The sequence below is a fragment of the Jatropha curcas genome, chromosome 11 (assembly GCF_041381405.1).
Source record: "Jatropha curcas cultivar XTBG-Jc1 chromosome 11, XTBG_Jcur_1.0, whole genome shotgun sequence".
In the NCBI taxonomy this organism is placed as follows: domain Eukaryota; kingdom Viridiplantae; phylum Streptophyta; class Magnoliopsida; order Malpighiales; family Euphorbiaceae; genus Jatropha; species Jatropha curcas.
In genome coordinates this window covers 23695123-23714090 of record NC_143161.1, presented here as the reverse complement: position 1 = coordinate 23714090, position 18968 = coordinate 23695123, and the positions used below count along the sequence as shown (strand labels likewise).

General features: G+C 32.8%; 1 protein-coding gene across 4 annotated transcripts; it reads left to right on the top strand.

Moving 5' to 3' along the window:
• Positions 1-8176: 8176 nt before the first annotated feature.
• Positions 8177-11144, top strand: BOU (Mitochondrial substrate carrier family protein). 4 transcript variants are annotated; one of them, XM_089716631.1, is made up of 4 exons: positions 8177-8540; positions 8651-8734; positions 9624-10015; positions 10427-11144. In XM_089716631.1, exons 3-4 carry the CDS (start codon positions 9624-9626, stop codon positions 10926-10928), a joined length of 894 nt encoding a protein of 297 aa, XP_089572757.1. In that variant the 5' UTR covers positions 8177-8540; positions 8651-8734; the 3' UTR covers positions 10929-11144. The 4 variants fall into 4 exon arrangements, with proteins under 4 accessions (XP_089572757.1, XP_020536279.1, XP_012076241.1 ...); XM_020680620.3 differs by having other exon boundaries at positions 8177-8566; XM_012220851.4 differs by having other exon boundaries at positions 8178-8540; positions 9613-10015.
• The last annotated feature ends 7824 nt before the right edge of the window (positions 11145-18968 follow it).

Sequence of the window (18968 nt, the reverse complement as noted above, 5' to 3'; positions counted from 1 at the left end):
TTATCCTTGATAATTCAGTATGGATAATATATGGTAAAATATTTTTTTATAATTTTAATTATTTATTATTTAATGTTAAAATATAATTAATTATCATATTAAATATTAATTTTTAAATTAAAATAAAGATCCAACAAAAACATTAAAAAATTATTTTTTTTAATAAAAAAATACATCAATTACAATCATATAATAAAAAAAGAAGATGGCTAACTTCCTAACTACAATCATACACCAATTACTTGTATTGATGTTAAGTATAATATTTGGATTTTCATCCCACAGCATCTCTAGTTTTATAGTAACACTACCAGGTTCACAACCCTTCTCGAGAATGCTAATTCTTAAATAAAAATATAAATTTAATTAAATTTTGTCATCATATACGTAACCATCTTAATAAGATTGACATAATGTATTGATAGTTTAAAATTTATGTAAAAATATATATGTATTGAAAAAAATCCTTAAAAGAGAGAAACTAATAACCTTTTAATTGTTAAATATTAGATATGGAATGATTTAAATATATATGTATTTAAAAACAAAAATATCACGTATGTATTTCTAGAATATTATTCTATCTCTGAAAATTTTTACCAATTACATGTCACACTTTAAAACATTAATTTTAATTTTGAGCAATTACTTCTGTATAAAATTATTAAATTAATTTTAATATCCAATAATGATATAATATTAATAACCAAAAAAAAAAAAAAAACAATCCCTTCAAGGCAGAAATTGAAAAAAAAAAAAGAGTGAATTCAAAGCGAAACAAAAGAGGAAAAAAAAAAAGAGAAATTAAATCATGAGAAAAGAAGATCAAAAATTAAATGAGAAATTACTTATAAATAAATTTAGTTTTCTTATTTAGAATTCAAAGAAAAGAAGGAAAAAAAGAAAGCAAAAGAAAACCTAACCTAAGAATGATTCGAGATTTATATTCCATTTCTGGCAAGGACTAAGCTGGTGGAGAGCTTCTCTCGTCTTACGTTTTTAAGAGTTGAAAAAAACAACCAAAAAATCATAATTTTCCATCAAATAATTAGATTTTTAATTAGATTTTGTTATTAATCCTCTTAGTTGCTCTTAATTCTTCTTTACTTAATCGCAAACTCTAAAAATTAAAGAATAAAAAGCATGAAATAAAACTGAAATGGAAGTTCTATTTTAACTGTAAATTCACAACAGAAGTATCTAAAAAAACCTTTTCATTTTGAAGATCATTAAGGTGTGACTTAAGCTCTCTCAATCTCTTCATAGTCAAATCCTGCTCATCAAATGAAAATAATGAGCAAAATACACTAAAGCACATACCTTGATTCATTAGTATGATTTGTTGCACAATAGAGGAATCTATAAAATAGAAGTTGAAAGTAAATAAAAACTATCAGATGAGAATAATAAAAGTAGAGAGCCTAGAGATACTAATAAATAGATAAAAATTAAGATTCAACAAAAGGAAAATATATAGCCAGATAAAATTAAATTTTAAAAAAGTTGATTATTATCATAAAATATCAATTTTGTAAATTTAAAAAATATTTTAATGGCCAATCAAATATTAGAAACAATTTTAAAAATGTTGATTGTTGTCGTAAAATATTAATTTCTAAATTTAAAAAATATTTTAATGACCAATCAACTTTTACAAATAAAGAAAAATTATAATAAAAAGAAAAGTTCAAAAATTTCTAAAAAAAGAGAACAGTTGAAAATTTATATATATATATATATATATATATATATATATAATATTTTATTGTTATTTTAGATAAACGAGGATATAAATTGAACTAAAATGTGTAAATTAACTGAAGTGTGTATGTATATACATACTACTATTTTATTAATTAATCCTAAAATTCACATTAATCTCATATGAAAATTTTTTTGACATTATAAAAATCTAAATAATATAAGACAAAAATTATAATTAATATTTAATGTTAAAAATAAAATGAATATAAATAATAAGTAAAAGTGAATAATGATATAAAAAACTGAATAAGTACAAATAATGAATATAATCAACATATGCAATACACGCTATAAAAAAACTATTTATACATAAAAAAAAAAAAAAAAAAAAAAAAAAAGAGCTGAACCGATTGCCTTCTCTTCTACCTATGTCTTTTGCTCCAACTCATATAGCTTCGGATCCGTCCTTGTTTAGAATTGAGATATACTATTTTAATGTATATATTTGAAATGTTGGGTCGCAATCGCATAACAACCCAAAAATTTGAGTTAACAAATAGACAGCTTGACACGGTCTCTTATTGCCACTTCTTTATTTTTTTTTTTTTTTCATCCAAATAAAATAAAATAAAGAATCATTAATTTAGGTACACCGACCAACCCCATGTGCAACATATTCCTTGTCGAAATCGCCGTCACTCCATTTGTAAGATCACAACTGTTTCTGCTTTAAAAGTTAAACGTAACCAACTGTGAAAATATAATCAATATTTTTTGGTGAAAATATTCTTTTGTATTAGTAACGCTATAGGGTGTGTTCAGCAATAATATTTAGAGTAGCTTTTAGTATTTTATCTAGGTCAAAACTCTATTTCCTTAGATGATAGTGTTTAATGATCTTATATATAAGGTCTGTTCGGTCAATTTAGGGCTTGTTCGATAAATTTAGAGCCTAATCGGCAATACTAGATGCTCTAGTAGTTGTTAGCTATTTTAATAGTTGTTAATTGTTTTAATAGCTGTTAGTTGATAGATGTTAGCAATTAGCTGTTAACTGTTTAAATAGTAATTGAAAGCGAAAGTATTCGATAAAAACAGCCGTTTGATTGGCAATAATTTTAAAATGACAAAAACCGAAATTGAAATATTCACCTAGAATTGTCAATTAAATCATTATAAAATAATGATTTCACTATACCTAAATTTTCAAAATTTAAGGGAGCAAAAATTGAAAAGTTCACTATTTTATAAATAAAATGGGAAATTTTTAATATTTTAGGGGATCAACATTTTTAACTTTTAATATTTGTTTGGGTTTAAATCCAAATATAAAGATAACTTTTTTTCCTTTTACTATCAAATATAAATAAGCCGAAAATAAAGATAATAAAACATGAAATGTGATAACATAAGAATTTTATATTAATTAAGGATGAAGATAAGGTTATAAAAAAAAATTTAATAAAAAGAGTCAAAGGCTGAACGTTAGGTAAGATAACGTCTTAGAAAACACTCCGTAGCCCCTCAAAGCTACTCTATATATCAAGTGACCAAACACAATTATTTAGAGAAACAATGTTTTGATTAGTCCAAAACACTAAACGCTACTCTAAACGTTACTGCCGAATACGCCCTTGGCTTTTTCCAATAGCTGTTAGTTTTTTTACCAATCGTTAACTGTTAAATATTAGTTGTTAGTGGTTAACGATTGTATAGCGGTTTTAGAATAGAAGTGTTTAGTACAAATAACTATTTGATTATTTGTTTAATATAAAATGACAAAAAAGAGTATGAAAGCGAGGAACAAGGTAAAGACAAGTGATGGCTATATGTGTCATAAAAAATTATAAACTGCTAAAATATTAATTCATAAAACACTGTCTCAACAACTCTAAACGTTAGGGTAGATACTTACTGAACGCTACAATTAATTAAGATAGTATTTCAACCCTATCAAAACACTAAATACTACTTCAAACGCTGCTGCTAAACAGGGTCATAAAGTAGCTCTTAAAGGTCAAAACACTATTTCCCTAGATGATAGTGTTCAGTAATCTGATATATAAAGTTAGTTTTTAAAGGATGAGGGAACATTTTCTCAAATATTATCCCACCTAACATTTAATGTTTTACATCTTTTTATTGAAATTTATTTTATGGCCCTATCCTTAATTAATTTTGTTAAAATATAGCCGTAATGTAAATCAATTATCTTTGACTCTAGTTTATTTTGTATATACATTAACCATATTATAGGTTTAATCTAGGTCTTTTTGAGATCCACCAACTTTTTTACTTTTTATATCTTCTTTGTACTTATATATATAGGCCCTTTGTAACTTGTACTATTATCACATAAAGAAATATAAAACTATCTTCTACTCTTTTTCTATTCACAAGTTTAAAATCCTTTTGTTATTACATCCTTTTGTTATTACATTATTTGTTGGATTGGATTCAAAAGGGATAGGGATGTGGTAAAGAAGTTATGCTTAAGTCAGTTGCTCAGTCAATACCTTCATATTGTATGAGTACTTTTTTATTGCCGCTTTCACTTTGTGATGAGTTGCGAAAGATCATGAATTTATTTTGTTGGGATTCGCAATCTAATAGTGCAAAGGGTATTCATTGGCTTTGCTGGCATAAGCTGTGTGTTGGAAAGGATGTTGGGGTCTTGGTTTTCGCCATTTATGGGCTTTAATCTTGCTCTTTTAGGGAAGCAAGTCTGGCGACTATTAGTGTCGCCTCTCCCCTTGATTGGTAATGTTTTCAAAGCGAAATATTATCCAAGTGGGGACCTTTTTTCTGCCGAACTAGGGCACAATCCAAGTCAAAGTATGGAGGGGTCTTGTTTTTGCTATTGAGCACTTAAGCGCTAGTTTTAGGTGGCGAGTAGGCGATGGTGCTTTAAGCAATGTTTGGTTTGAACCATGGATTCTTGTTGATGGTGAGTTTTATGTTGACTCTAATGTTGTGTCGGGTTTTGAAGATCTCTTAATGTCGAAGTTGCGCAATACAGATGGGTTGATTTGGGATGTGGATCTGATCACTGGCCTGTTTTTGCCATTGGTATCTGACCGCATCCTTGTTATGCCGATTTGTGCTGGAGCGGCTGAGGGTTGCCTTATATGGCACTCGTCCACTTTTGATGCTTATACTATTCAAATGGTTTATTGCTTTTTATTTTCGCAGCTGTCAGCTCTGGTTGTAGAGGTTTCAGAGGATATTTGGCCTAAACTTTGGAGGTTGAAGGTTCAGCCGAAGGTCCTTCATTTTCGTGGCGAGCTTGTCAACATATCCTTCCTATGAAGGCGGTTCTAATGGCTCAGGGTATTTCTGCTGATGGTGCTTGTCCTTCTTGTGGTGGCCATGAATCGATTCTACATGCCTTTGTGACCTGCCCTTTTGTTCATGTCCGTTGGATTTTTGTTGGTTTAATATTTTCTCGGGCATTATCTGTTTTTGGAGGTTTGCTTTTGTCTGTGCTGAACTCTTTTTCTGTTGATCGATGTTGTGAGTTTGCAGTTTTGTGCTATCATATTTGGTTTGCTCGTAATAAATTTGTATGGCAGAATCAAGTTCCTTCCACGTACTCGTAGTTACTTCCGCTTTCAGTTCTCACCGCTAATGGCTTTCTGCTCAGCGATGCTTCCAAACAACTACTGCTTCAGCTGCTGTCTCTCAGGTTCGGTGGGTTGCACCCTCGTTTGGGACTTGGAAGTGTAATGTGGACGCTGCTGTGAATGAAAATTGGATCGTTCTGCTTTTGGAGCTCTAATCCGGGATCACCTTAGAGACTTTATTATGGGATGTTTAGGTCATTCTGCAGGTGTTTTTGCTCCGTGTGTTGCTAGCTATAACAGTTCGCGAGGCTAAATGGCATGACTTTTAACTCAAAATAATGATGTCTTTTAAAAGCTGATTTTGTAATATCCTTTTCAGACATTCTAATTTGATGATATCCAAACGTAAGATTAAGTTTAGAAAAATATTTTACAAAAGAGAGTTCATCAACCAAGTCATTAATGATTGGGATAGGGTATTTTTCCTTGGTTGTGATATTATTGAGTTGCCTATAGTTTACAGATAGTCTCCAAGTGTTATCTTTCTTTTTAACAAGTAACACATAAGAAGCAAAGGGACTATGATTGGATGATGGATGATTAGAGCATTTCTTAGATTGTTTCTCTATCTCATTTTTTTGAAGATAGTTGTACCTATAGGGTCTAAGGTTTACAAGCTTGGAGTTAGGAAGAAGATTATTGGAATGCTCATGAGCTTTTTAAGGGTGGAAGAGAATAAGGATATGTGAAATTATCAGAGTATTGTGTTAGGAGGTTTTATAGGGCATGGAGAGGTGGATTTAATGTCATTAACATACAAAGGGTCATTGGAAGTTGAAATATGCAATGAAAACAAATGCACTGATGGATGACATTTCTTTTTGAAAAATTTTTAGATCGATTTGCAATAAATAAGTGCAATGATCCAAATTCAATTATGTCATACAAAACTAATGGTTAACCATCCTTTTGTATATTGAGTGAAGGAGTGATAAAGTAGAAAAGGACAGGGTTAAATTGCTTAAGCCAATTAACTTCTATTACCATGTGATACTCCACTAGATCTAAAACCTTAAAACTATAGGTAAAAGAAGTCCCTTGCATTTCCCATATCAACTCATGGAATTTAGTCCTACTAACTAAATTTTGTCCACTAGCCACTTTAACATTTAAAGAAAATGTTTTGACAAATTTGATTTGCATTAATTCAACAAACTTCAAGTCAATGAAGTTGTGAGTGCTACCATTATAAATAAGAATCACTATAGAGTGACCTTGGACCTTTCCTTTTATCCTAAGTGTGTTTGGAGAGACACTACCCTCTAAGGCATTAAAAGAAATGATGATATCCTCTAATGTGTCTTTTAAGTGGTCCTCACAATCAATAATTTGACTTTCTAACTTAATTTCAGATGCATCTAATGTCAACAAATTCTTTGTTTTACAAGTGTGGCCTAGTTTGGGTCAAGATGATTTATAGATAGACCTATGGGGTTTGAACATAGCCTTAATGGATTGTTTGTAGAGCTTGGCTTGTTCAAATGCTTGGATAAGTGTAGTGGGGTGCAATAGCTTAACTATTAGACTTAAGTGTTCATTGAGACCGCTTACAAAATTAGAGATAAAGTACTCCTCGGAAAGACCTTGGTTATGTTTTTTTATACTCAAATCTCTTTTGATAAATACAGATTGCCTTGCCTAAGCTTTAAATTCCTTAATGACATCCATTGACGTAATTCACCAAATCTGGAACACAAATCCTCAGAAAGTTGTGCCCAGGTTGCATTAAGGTTGTGAACTAACCAACCTTGATATCATGAATCGGGCACTTCTCCCAAAAATAAGCTTGCGAGTTCAATCATGTTGGTCTACATATACCATAGATTAAAAAAATAATTCAAACACTTTCTAATCCAGCCCCTAGGATTAGTCCCATCAAATTTAGGTAAATCCTTTTTTATTGAATAGTACTATTTGAGGTTCTTTTGAGCATAACAATGAACAGTAGTCATAGGGTTATGACAAATAGTCATAGGAGATATATTTGGGGTATAGGCACAAAATGGCCCCCAATTTTCATTAGATTCGATGAAGTCAATTAAACCCTAATCTTAGGTGAATTAGTGTTTTGGGATGGATTCCATGGAATAGGTTGGCAGGGATTTGCTCCACCCCTATTTTTGGGAGGTGGAACTATTCCACTGTTCCTAGTCAAGGGTTTAGCAAACATAAACTTAAGAGAATAGGAAATGGTGGAATTACCTTTTTCAGATGCTTTAAACATACTTGGTCAGTTGAGCCATCTGAGCTGTGAGTTCCTCCATTGACTCATTTTGATTTGCATGTTAACTATCTAGTGCCGATTGTGGTTCCATGATCTCTATTTTGGTATTAGCTATGTTCCAATTAATTGATTCCTCGAGTCTTTGGAATCGATGACTCAGATATATATATATATATATATATATCTCTATTTTGATATTAACTATGTTCCAATTAATTGATTCCTCGAGTCTTTGGAATCAATGACTCAAATATATATATATATATATATATATATATATATATATATATATATATATATGGATTGAGTACTTCTGGTCGAAACCATTTATTATATATCGCGGGTAATGGGTAGTAGGTACCCAGAGTGTAATACCTATACCCTACTCATATCCGTTGCTGATAGTAATTTCACTATTTTTATCCGTTTAAAATTCATTTATAATTATCTGTACCTACATTAAATGGATGGGAGCGGAACGACTATTTTAAAATATCCATCTCAATTCCATCCCTCTAATCAACAAAAGAAGAAAATAACAAAAAAGTTCTATTAGGGCCAAAATACAAATTTTGGCAGTGTTACGCCCAAAATATATTTTGGGAGTGGAGCAACATTAGAACTAGTTGGGATTATAGACGCCTAACAGATGTAACTACAACAACGGAAAAATATTCTTCGGTTTCTTCCAATTCCGACCTTATTAAATGCCATAGGATATCAGTGTCCATATCTGAAACAACCACTCATCTCTCCCTTTCCGTTTCTTGGTGTGGAATCCACGCTCACGAAGTGCATTGGGTCGCTTTTGTCCACACCCGATCACTCTCTTGTGGCTCGCAAAATCTCCAAGATTCGATCCATTTTTCGTCTTTAATTTCAAGATTCTTTGTCGCCTTAAACTTCCTATCGCAGACCACCTCACCAAACAACTCCTTTTTTTCTCTTTCTCCCTTTTTTTCAACCCATATCTTCGGCAGCTTTTCATGGCAAGTTCGCACTCATTCTATTAATGGTAGTCTAGTAATACCCACAATCAATTTTTTTATTATCACTTACAAGCTATGGTTAGATCTAATATTTGGCTTTGCTTTTTCAGATTTAATCATTTGGGTGTGGCTGAATTTGTTGGATTGCTTTGGTCTTCCTCTTTCTGATTTTTGCTGAAATCATCAATCTTTAAGTAAGATTGTTAAATATATGTTCATAGTGTAGTGATTTCTTTTTTTCTGTTAATTCCTTGTGCGCCTGTTCATTTGGGTGGGTGAGTTTTGATTTTGTGAAATGTATTACGCGATGATCTTCTCACCTTTTTTTTTTTTTTTTTTTTTGAAGAATCAAGTTTTTGAGTGATAGAAATCACTGCATAGCTAATTTGCGTTTCATTTTTCCTTTGTAAAAAATGGTTCTAGCAGTTTATCTATTGATTTCTAATTGGGCTTTCGTTTTACTTTCCTTTTGTCTGTTGATTCCTTTTTCTCCCGCAGGGTTGTTTCTTATATGTTTAACTTTATTGTTTGAATTATACTCCATATGTATGAACCTAAATTTAACTTATTTAGATTATTAGTCAAAATTTGTAGCTTTTGACATTGGAGTATGCATAATGCCAACAATAGTTTTAGGCTTTTCAATTGTATTCATAGTTCACCTTAACCTTTGAATATACTTGGAAAATCCATAGAGAATCGTTGTTAGAATAGCATAAGATGTAATCTAGAGCCAGAAGGTAAGAGGCTATTGCTGTTCTTTTTCACCTTTTAATGAGCTGATTGATTCAGTTGTAGTTCTAAGAAACGCAGAGCGAGTCCAGGATTTTCAAAATTGCTGAGAAAATTGTTTATGGATACATGCAAGGATGCTCTTGTTATCTGATAAAAAAAAAAAGGATGCTCTTGTTATTTGGAGTTTTGAATGTCTTCTGTCTTGCCAACAACTATTAATTTTAACTGCTCCTAGAATGCCATGTTTTTCTAAATTTTTACTATTTTAAAGAGAAAAATGAACAACATTTGAAGTATCCAACATTATGAATCTAATACTTTTTTTCATACCTTTCAGTTATCTTGCAGATGGGGGATGTAGCAAAGGATTTAACTGCTGGTACTGTTGGGGGAGCTGCACAGTTGATATGTGGACATCCCTTTGACACCATCAAGGTCAAGCTCCAAAGCCAGCCTGTTCCATTGCCTGGCCAGCCTCCCAAATATGCAGGTGCGATGGATGCTGTCAGGCAGACTCTGGCTGCAGAAGGCCCAAGGGGTTTATACAAAGGTATGGGAGCTCCACTTGCTACTGTGGCGGCCTTCAATGCTGTCCTTTTCACAGTAAGGGGACAAATGGAGGCATTGTTGAGATCTCAACCTGGTGCCCCACTTTCAGTTAGCCAGCAGGTTATTTGTGGGGCTGGAGCCGGACTTGCTGTTTCTTTTCTTGCTTGCCCCACTGAATTGATCAAGTGCAGGTCAGTGTTGTGAACAGTCCCTGGGGCAAAGTAAAGAGGAAATTTTGGTTTTGACCATTTTATCAAGCATCATTTTCTTTATTTCACTGCCTTTGCTCATTAATTTTCCTGGAATCCCATTGATAGTGTAAACATTTTCCTTTACTTTAGCGGAACACTTCCCTTTCATTTTGCTCTTTGTTTTTCTCCTGAACCTTTGGGCCATGTTTATCTCACAGAATGACTATCTTTTGGTATTCGTTAAATAACTAGGTTTGCATTTTACTTTTTGCAATATTCTGGAGATTATGCTGATTAATATTCAATTTCCAGAAGATTCTTGGTGATGGGGTTCTAAATCCTCTATTTATCCTTCCTTTTCGTTTTGGAAGAAGAAGTTTCTGAACCATTTTGTTTTCATGTTGAGAACAGGTTGCAAGCACAAAGTGCATTAGGAGGTTCTGGCTCGGCTGCTGTGGCAGTGAAATATGGAGGGCCAATGGATGTAGCAAGGCATGTTCTCAAATCAGAAGGTGGTATGAGAGGTCTATTCAAGGGCCTGGTCCCTACTTTGGGACGTGAGGTTCCTGGGAATGCTGCAATGTTTGGTGTCTATGAATTGCTGAAGCAATACCTTGCCGGAGGCCAGGATACTTCTCAGTTGGGAAGAGGATCTTTAATGGTAGCTGGAGGACTGGCTGGGGCATCCTTTTGGGCAATGGTATACCCTACTGATGTCGTCAAGAGTGTACTTCAAGTAGATGATTACAGAAATCCTAAGTTCAGCGGCTCCATTAATGCTTTCAGAAAGATCCTAGCCTCAGAGGGTGTGAAAGGCTTGTATAAAGGTTTTGGTCCAGCCATGGCCCGAAGTGTTCCGGCAAATGCGGCATGCTTCTTGGCATATGAGGTCACAAGATCTAGTTTGGGGTGATTGATTTTTATCAGGTAGCAGTTACCGGGCAAGGTATTCTGGTGAATCTTCACCTTCGTTATCATGTTGCTTATCTCAAAGTCCTTTATTGTCATTGAACGATTGCTCATTGGAGTAATTGTTTGGCAATGTGATAACAGTTCATTTGATTCTTCCAACTTTCTATGATTCTGATTTGTGATAGAAGGGAAATAAAGAACATATTTTCGTTCTGAATTGTCAAAACTTCCATTTTGACATCTTCTTCTCATTGTTTGGTCGTACGAGGAAAAACTATTCAAGTACATGCAGTAACTGATTTATTTGGGTTCAATAAGGCAATATAATGGACACAGCAAGACAGCACACTGTAAAAGCTACGAAAAAGGTTGATTTTGATCCTGAGAAGTGAAAAGTACAAAAAGCTCATTTTTAAGGCTTTTGGCCGAAAAACTCCGTATGTTAACATAAAATTAGTTTTTCTTTATTTATTTAAATCCATTTTAAATCAGGAAAGAGAGAGACAGTAGATGAACTGATTGAAATATCCAATTTCATATCGAAGAACATAAAGCCCTGCAAAAGAAATCCCTAATCATAACAAAGTCGAAAACTGCAGAAAAACGCGAGTGATGAAGCAAGAAGGCATCGGTCTTGATACTCTTGTTTTGACCTCAGCGACTTCTCAAGTCAAGCCAAAGTCTGACCAAGAGTCACAATGTATCAGTCTGACCAAGAGTCTTGATACTCTTGTTTTGACCTTATGTGAATATCCCTCTCTCTGTTTTCTCAATGTATCAGTCAAATCCGGCGAAAACCTCACCAAAAATCATCACTCGATGTTTAATTTCGCTGGAAATCTCTGTTTAGCCCTGAGCCGAAAATCACAGGATACACCCACTCCCAGTTCTCCTACATGATTAACGTTGTTATTCTCTCTCCTTCTGGTACGATCTTCGTTTTCAGGTTCATCGTCATTTTCTTTTTAATTTGAATTTTCTAATTAACATATTTTTTGGAAAATCAATTGAATGTTTAATTAAAATACCTTTTTTTTTTTTTTCGCTTGCTGATCGGTTTGAGGCTCTGTAAGTTGGTTATAAATTTCTTTTTGTTCTACTCTGTTTGAATAATAACTGTTTTTGCTGCTATAGTTGGAATTTCAATCGATAGTAAAATTTGTGTAATTTTCCCTCGCAAAGATAAGCAAGCTATAAGGAGCTTTGGGTTATTTGAGCCTCTTTTTACAACTTACGGAGTTTTTTAACCAAAAAACTTAAATATACGATTTTTGTACTTGTGTTCCGAGTCAAATTCAGGGGGCAAAATATATATACCTTTCCTAAAAGCTTAAACTACAAGTAGCTTGGAACTGTTTTTATGGAGAGAATACCATTTTGTATTTTGATAAAACTCATCATTTAACTGTTATTTAGTTGCCAAATTTCTAAGATTAAAATATGTGAAATTCACTTTAACACAAAATTGAAATCACTAATCAAGAATTTTTGAAATTGATTGGAATCAAACCGGACGGAATATGATAGCTGGTTCTCATTTTCTAATGGATTTCAAAAAACAAAGTGTCAATCAATTGAATTTTGATAGAATTGATATCAATTGGTGGGGTCAAGATATCTGATTTAGGTTTTTGTTTCGGTTCTAATTATTCTAGTTGAAGTATAAATTAAACCAAAAGACATACAGTTAATGATTTCTTTGAGATGATGATAGCACCTGATTAAACAGACTTATCTAATTTTTTCAGCCTACAACAACCATCTGTGAATATGATTCAAACTCGTCGAATGAGTGTCGATATAAATATTGAGTATGGAGAAAAATATCAAAGCATTAGAGAAGATGCAGTACATCGAAACCCGTGTCATGTATTAGTTATTAAGACATTTTTAATATAATACAAATTCAATTTGAAACACTTTATTACTCTTGGTAATTTACAACTATTTAAAACGCTTATGACTTTATTACTTAACTTAAAATATTTATGAATCAAAATTATTAGATGTGTGCATGTTTCAATGAAAAAAAATACTTTGATATAATAAATATTTTTCTATTGAAATTATTAGTTAACTTAGTGGACTCTTAAAAAAAAATACTATTGTCTCGTGTATTTTTGCTGACTGTCTCGTGATCACATAATATATTTGCATTAAAACCACTAAATGAATTATTGTGTTAGTAAAAAGATCATTTCACAGGTTAAATTTTTTTTATTTTATTGAAACCATCAATTCATCAAATTAATTTTTGCTGTCTGTTTGTCAATACGAGATACTTTTTCTATTGTATTTACACTACCAATTGAGTTGGTCGTTTTTGTGCAACATTCTCTCTTTATAGCAGGACAAGTATTAAATTAGTAAATAGTTTACATTTGACATTAGATTTGTAAACAATGTGAGTATTTGATTAGTTTTTTTACGGATTTCTTTATTTAGATACTTTAGATTGAGTTTATGCTTTTGTAATTCTTCAAATTTATGCTTCTCTAATTCTTTAGGCCATATTTGGTATCATGTAATGAGCCATGTAATGGAATGGGGATTACATTACATGACTGATTACATTGTTTGGTTACACTTTTTTTGAATAATGTAATGTAATTGAGATTACATGTGTAATCTTCATTACTTAATTTGATGTAATATTCATTACATTAAAAAATACATGTATTGTCCATTACATCAAGCACATCTAATACCAATTACATCAAGTTACCCCAATGAAACTTTACCATTCAAGGCTATTTAATACTACCACCTCACTACCACAACCACCACCACTGTTCCACCACCTCAACCACTCTCACAGCACCACCATTACCACCACTGCTTAACCACTACTCCACCACACCTACCATCATCTCCACCGCCATAATCACCACTACTCCACCACCACCACTGTGCCACAATTACCACCACCTCAACTACCATCACCACCACCGCTCCACCACCTCAACTACCACCACCACCACCGCTCCACCACCTCAACCACCACCACTGCACCACCACCTCAACCACCACCACCACCACTATCACCACCTCAACTACTACCACCACCACCACCACCATCACGCCACTACTCCACCACCCTCATCACCACCTCAACCACCACCACCATTACCGCTCCTCCACCACCATAACCACCATTGCTCTACCTCAACCACCACCACTCCCACCACCATCGCTGCTCAACCACATCACCACTATCACCACCACCTCACCATCGCTCCACCACCATCACCACTGCTCTATCGCCTTCGTCTCAACTACCACCACCACTGCTCTACCACATCACCACCACCTCAATTACCACCATTGTCGCTCTACCACCATCACCACTGCTCCACCCCTCCACCTCAATCACCAGCATTCTACCACCATTATCACCACCACAACCATCATTTTGCATTGCTGCCACCACCACCTCAATCACTCTACCACGGCCACCATAATCACCACTCTACCACCACCGCCACCACATAATAAAAACTCTATTTATTATTTTATTTTATAATAGAAATGGAACAAAAGGAATGAAAAATCACTAAAAATATCAAAATACAAATAATTTTATATTGTAATTTAATTTGTTCAATGAAAATATATGAAAAAAGTTAATTTCAAATGATTTAATTAACTTTTATTTTGTTATATTACATTAGGGGTGAGCATTCAATTCGGCCAATTCGATTAATTCGGTTGATTCGACCGAATTTGTTCGTTGAATAAATGTCCGGTTAAAAGTTCGATTAAAGAAAATTAAAATCTCAGTGATCAGTTAACAATTAATTTAACCAAATTAATCAAATTAATTGACTCTCAAAACTATGTCGTTTTGATTAAATAGATAATAAAATTAAAAATATTTTAGTTTTTATTTTGATTAAGTAGTAATTAATAATTTTGGTTAATTTTTATTTCGGTTAAAGTCGGTTAATCATAACTTTCAGTTAAATTTAGTCATTTAATTAATTTTTTAGTTTCTTTAACTTCGGTTCGGTTAAGAATCAAAATTAATTCGGCCAAAATGGTTCGGAAGTTTAGTTAAAAAATTAATTCGGTTAAATTTGGTTAAGTAAAAAAAATTTGATTATTTTATTTTGGTTAAAAATTTTACTTAAATTGACTGAATTGGCCGAATGATCATCCCTAAATTACATTTTTTTTTCGGCTTACCTTCTTTTAATTTTTTTTAGTTCAAATAAATTTATAAATCTAAATAATCTTTAATAGCTTAATATAATGAATAGTTTTTAGTTCATATATTTTTTTATATTAATAATGATGTGGTGGTGGTGGTGGAATGATGTTGAGGTAGTGGTGGTGGTGGTAGTGGTGGAGCGGTGATGGTGGTGTGATTGGTGGTGATAAAGGAGTGGAGGTGACAGCGGTGTGATTGGTGGTGGTAGTGTTTTAATTACATTACATTACATATTTACAAACAAACATAAAAATGGAATGGTGATTGCATTCCATAAATTTTATCAATTATATTAATAAACATAATAATTGAATCTAAATTACATTCCATTCCATTCTATTCTATTTTTCATTGTATTACATCCAACCAAACATAGTCTAGTTATGCAATTTGAATTTGATATTGTTTTTGTTTGAATCTTTTTGAATTTGGTATTGTGCTTCTCTAATTTTTAGAATCTATACCGAAGCTAAGCATTTCCTTACAAACAAGTGCATTTTATTTGTTTCCTTCTTCTAATCTGTGTTATCGGTTGAATCAAGTGTTAAAGGAGCAAAATGAAGTTTTGACCTTAATTATCATTAGAACTGAATTATTTTATCAAACTTCTTACATATCTGCTTGAGTTAATGTAGTTTGGAGTTTGGTATTTTTCTTTTTCCTTCAAATTTGCTTGTTAATTCTTTTTTTCCATTTGTTGTATTAAATAATTAATTTTGATTTAGCACTTGTGGTGTGGGCCCATTTTGTTGAGTTAACGGCCATGTCATCAGAATTTTCATGTAAAAATATAATTATCACACGTGATCCATCAAAATAAAATCATGTCTCAAAACCCTTAAATCTATGATAAGTCGTAGAAGCAATTGATAATCTAACTCCTCTGTAATAACTTTTTAACTAGTTTTTAGTATTTTGATCAAGTCAAAATTATATTTTTATTAATTATAGTGTTCAGTAACTTTATTTCTATTAATTGTACCATTTGGTAAGATAGCTTTTATAATAACTTTTAGAGGTTAAGTGAGCTTTTTACGAAACATTTAGTGTTTAGCATTTATATTTTAATTAAATTTTATTGACAATAATACCCATTGTTTTCACTTCTAAATTAAGCTAATTAAACAACTAATTTCATTTTTTGTGATTTTAAGTTATACCAACTAATTAAATAGCTATTTTTACGGAATACTCAGTCAACAACTAACAGCTAATAAAACAACTAACAGTTTTTAAAATAACTAATTTTACCAAACAGATCCTAAGTGTTAATCCTACACTTGCTCAAATTAAGACTTATGAAGAAAATAAGGCAATGAAACTTAGAGCTCTTACTTGTATCCACTCAATTATTTCTGATATATTTTGCATCTGAATAATGAAATGCGAGTAGCCAAAGGAAGAATTTTAAGATAGTGATTTGGTTGTAAGTATGCATCTCTTCGCTTCAACCCTTCATGTTTAAAACTTTTTAATAGGAGTTTTCACTTACAAGTGAATGATGAAATTTTTTTTTTTGAACGGAAAAAAATTTGATTTTGGTTTTTTTTTTTGAATTTTTCCATTTTTAATTTCAGTTACCTCAATAATGGTAATAAATTAATTGAATCTAATTAATACATAAATTATAATTTGTTTATATTTATTAATTACGGAAAGTAATCAAATCGGCAATTATAATTTCTACTAGTTTATGTATTTTCATCAATAATGTGCTATTTTTGTTTATTTTTAATTTTATATTTCTTTTGACTATGGGAGAGAGGCAATATGCATTTATCACCAGGTTATATATGCATTTACCACTAATTTAATGCCTTAGTATTCTTATTTATTTTATTATTATCATGTAATTATAGTGACATGATATATGAATTAGAATGATATAACCATGACTAAAGAAGGGATCGAAATATTTGAATTCAATTATCTATTACATTTAGGAATGCGTTTAGTTTTAAAATTAGGTTTAATCTCTTAGATTTAGAGTTTTAGGTTTGAAGAAGAGGTTTCAATTCTCATTATAATTTTTTCTATGTACAACTCTTGTCTTATAGACAATTTATAGACAATTTAACATAATTCTAGGGATCCTGTATCGTCTAATTTAGAAAATGATTGATCCTACCATTAAGATGGTCAATCCTTTCCTTTTACTGTACAAGGATTGATCCTACGGATCCTGTATCGTCTAATTTAGGAAATGATTGTACAATTTATTCTTCTAACACTCCCCCTCAAGTTGGGTCGTGGGATCTTCAACACCCAACTTGCACAATGTTTTATGGAAGACTCGCGCTGTCACTGCCTTGGTCAGAATATCTGCCAGCTGATCCTTAGATCGAACATATGGTAGATTGATGATCCCTCCTTCTAATTTCTCTTTAATGAAGTGCCGGTCCACTTCAATATGCTTTGTCCTGTCATGTTACACTGGATTTTTTGAGATGCTAATTGCAGCTTGGTTATCACACCTAAGCTGACACGTACTCTGAGGTGGAAATCCAATCTCAGTTAGTAACTTCTTAATCAATAATAGCTCCGCTAATCCCCGAGCTTCTCCTCTGAATTCTGCTTCTACACTAGACAGGGCTACAACTTTTTGCTTCTTGCTTTTCCAAGTTATGAGGTTCCTACCAACAAAAGAAAAATATCCCGATGTCGATCTCCTATCTACCTGATTCCCAGCCCAATCAGTATCCGTATACCCAAGTATCACCAAGTGTCCATTTTTCCTGAACATGATTCCTTTCCCTGGTGACCCTTTCAAGTATCGTACAATTCTCAAGGCAGCATCCATATGTTTCACCTGTGGCTTGTGCATGAACTGACTTACTACTCTGATAGCATACGCTATGTCAAGTCTAGTGTGTGAGAGATAGATGAGCTTCCCTACTAGTCTTTGGTAACTCTCACGATCTATCATGTCTGCTTCCTCTTCTATTTTTAGACCATGACTCACCACGATAGGGGGTCTCAACTCGCTTACAGTCAATCAATCCAGTCTCGGTTAGGAGATCAAGGATACACTTTGGCTGAGATATGAAAATCCCCTGATTGGATCTCAATACCTCAATTCCCAAAAAATACTTCAGTCCCCCCAAATCTTTCATTTCAAATTCTTTAAACAAGTTTCCCCGGAGATGTGCAATTTCTTCTGTATCATTGCCTATAATGATCATGTCATTGACGTAGATAATTAGGCATGTAATCAGTTCTTTTCTTCTCTTTAGAAACAAAGTGTGATCCAAGTTGCTCTGTCGATACCTGTAGCGATTCATCGCAACAGTAAATCTTCCAAACCATGCTCTAGATGACTATTTAGCCCGTATAATACCTTCTTCAGTCTACATACTTCTCCTTGTTGAAATCCCATGGTAAACCCTGGTGGTGCTTCCATATATACTTCTTCCTTAAGGTCACCGTGAAGAAAGGCACTTTTCACATCAAACTGATGAAGTGGCCAATCCAGATTGGCCGCCACTGAGAACAATATCTGAATCGTATCAATTTTTACTACTGGACTGAATGTTTATGAGTAATCCACTCCATATGTCTGAGTGTATCCCTTTGCCACAACCCGAGCTTTATATCTTTCTATGGTTCTGTCTGCCTTGTGCTTCACTGTAAAAACCCATCTGCACCCAACTATCTTCTTTCCAGTATGTAGTTTGCACTTTTGCCAGGTTCCGTTTTTTTTCAAGAGCCTCCATTTCAACTTCCATAGTCCATCTCCATTCCTTCTTTTGTTGAGCCTCCTGTACTGTTCTAGGAATAACTTCAGTGTATGGTATTGTTGTGAACACTTTGGCTACTTCGGACAAACTCCCC

Excerpts from the sequence above, each read along its gene's own strand:
- BOU (XM_089716631.1), top strand. The coding sequence starts at position 9,624 with ATGGGGGATGTAGCAAAGGATTTAACTGCTGGTACTGTTGGGGGAGCT. Across the intron at positions 10,016-10,426 it reads ACTGAATTGATCAAGTGCAG|GTTGCAAGCACAAAGTGCAT; the intron begins GTCAGTGTTGTG and ends TGTTGAGAACAG.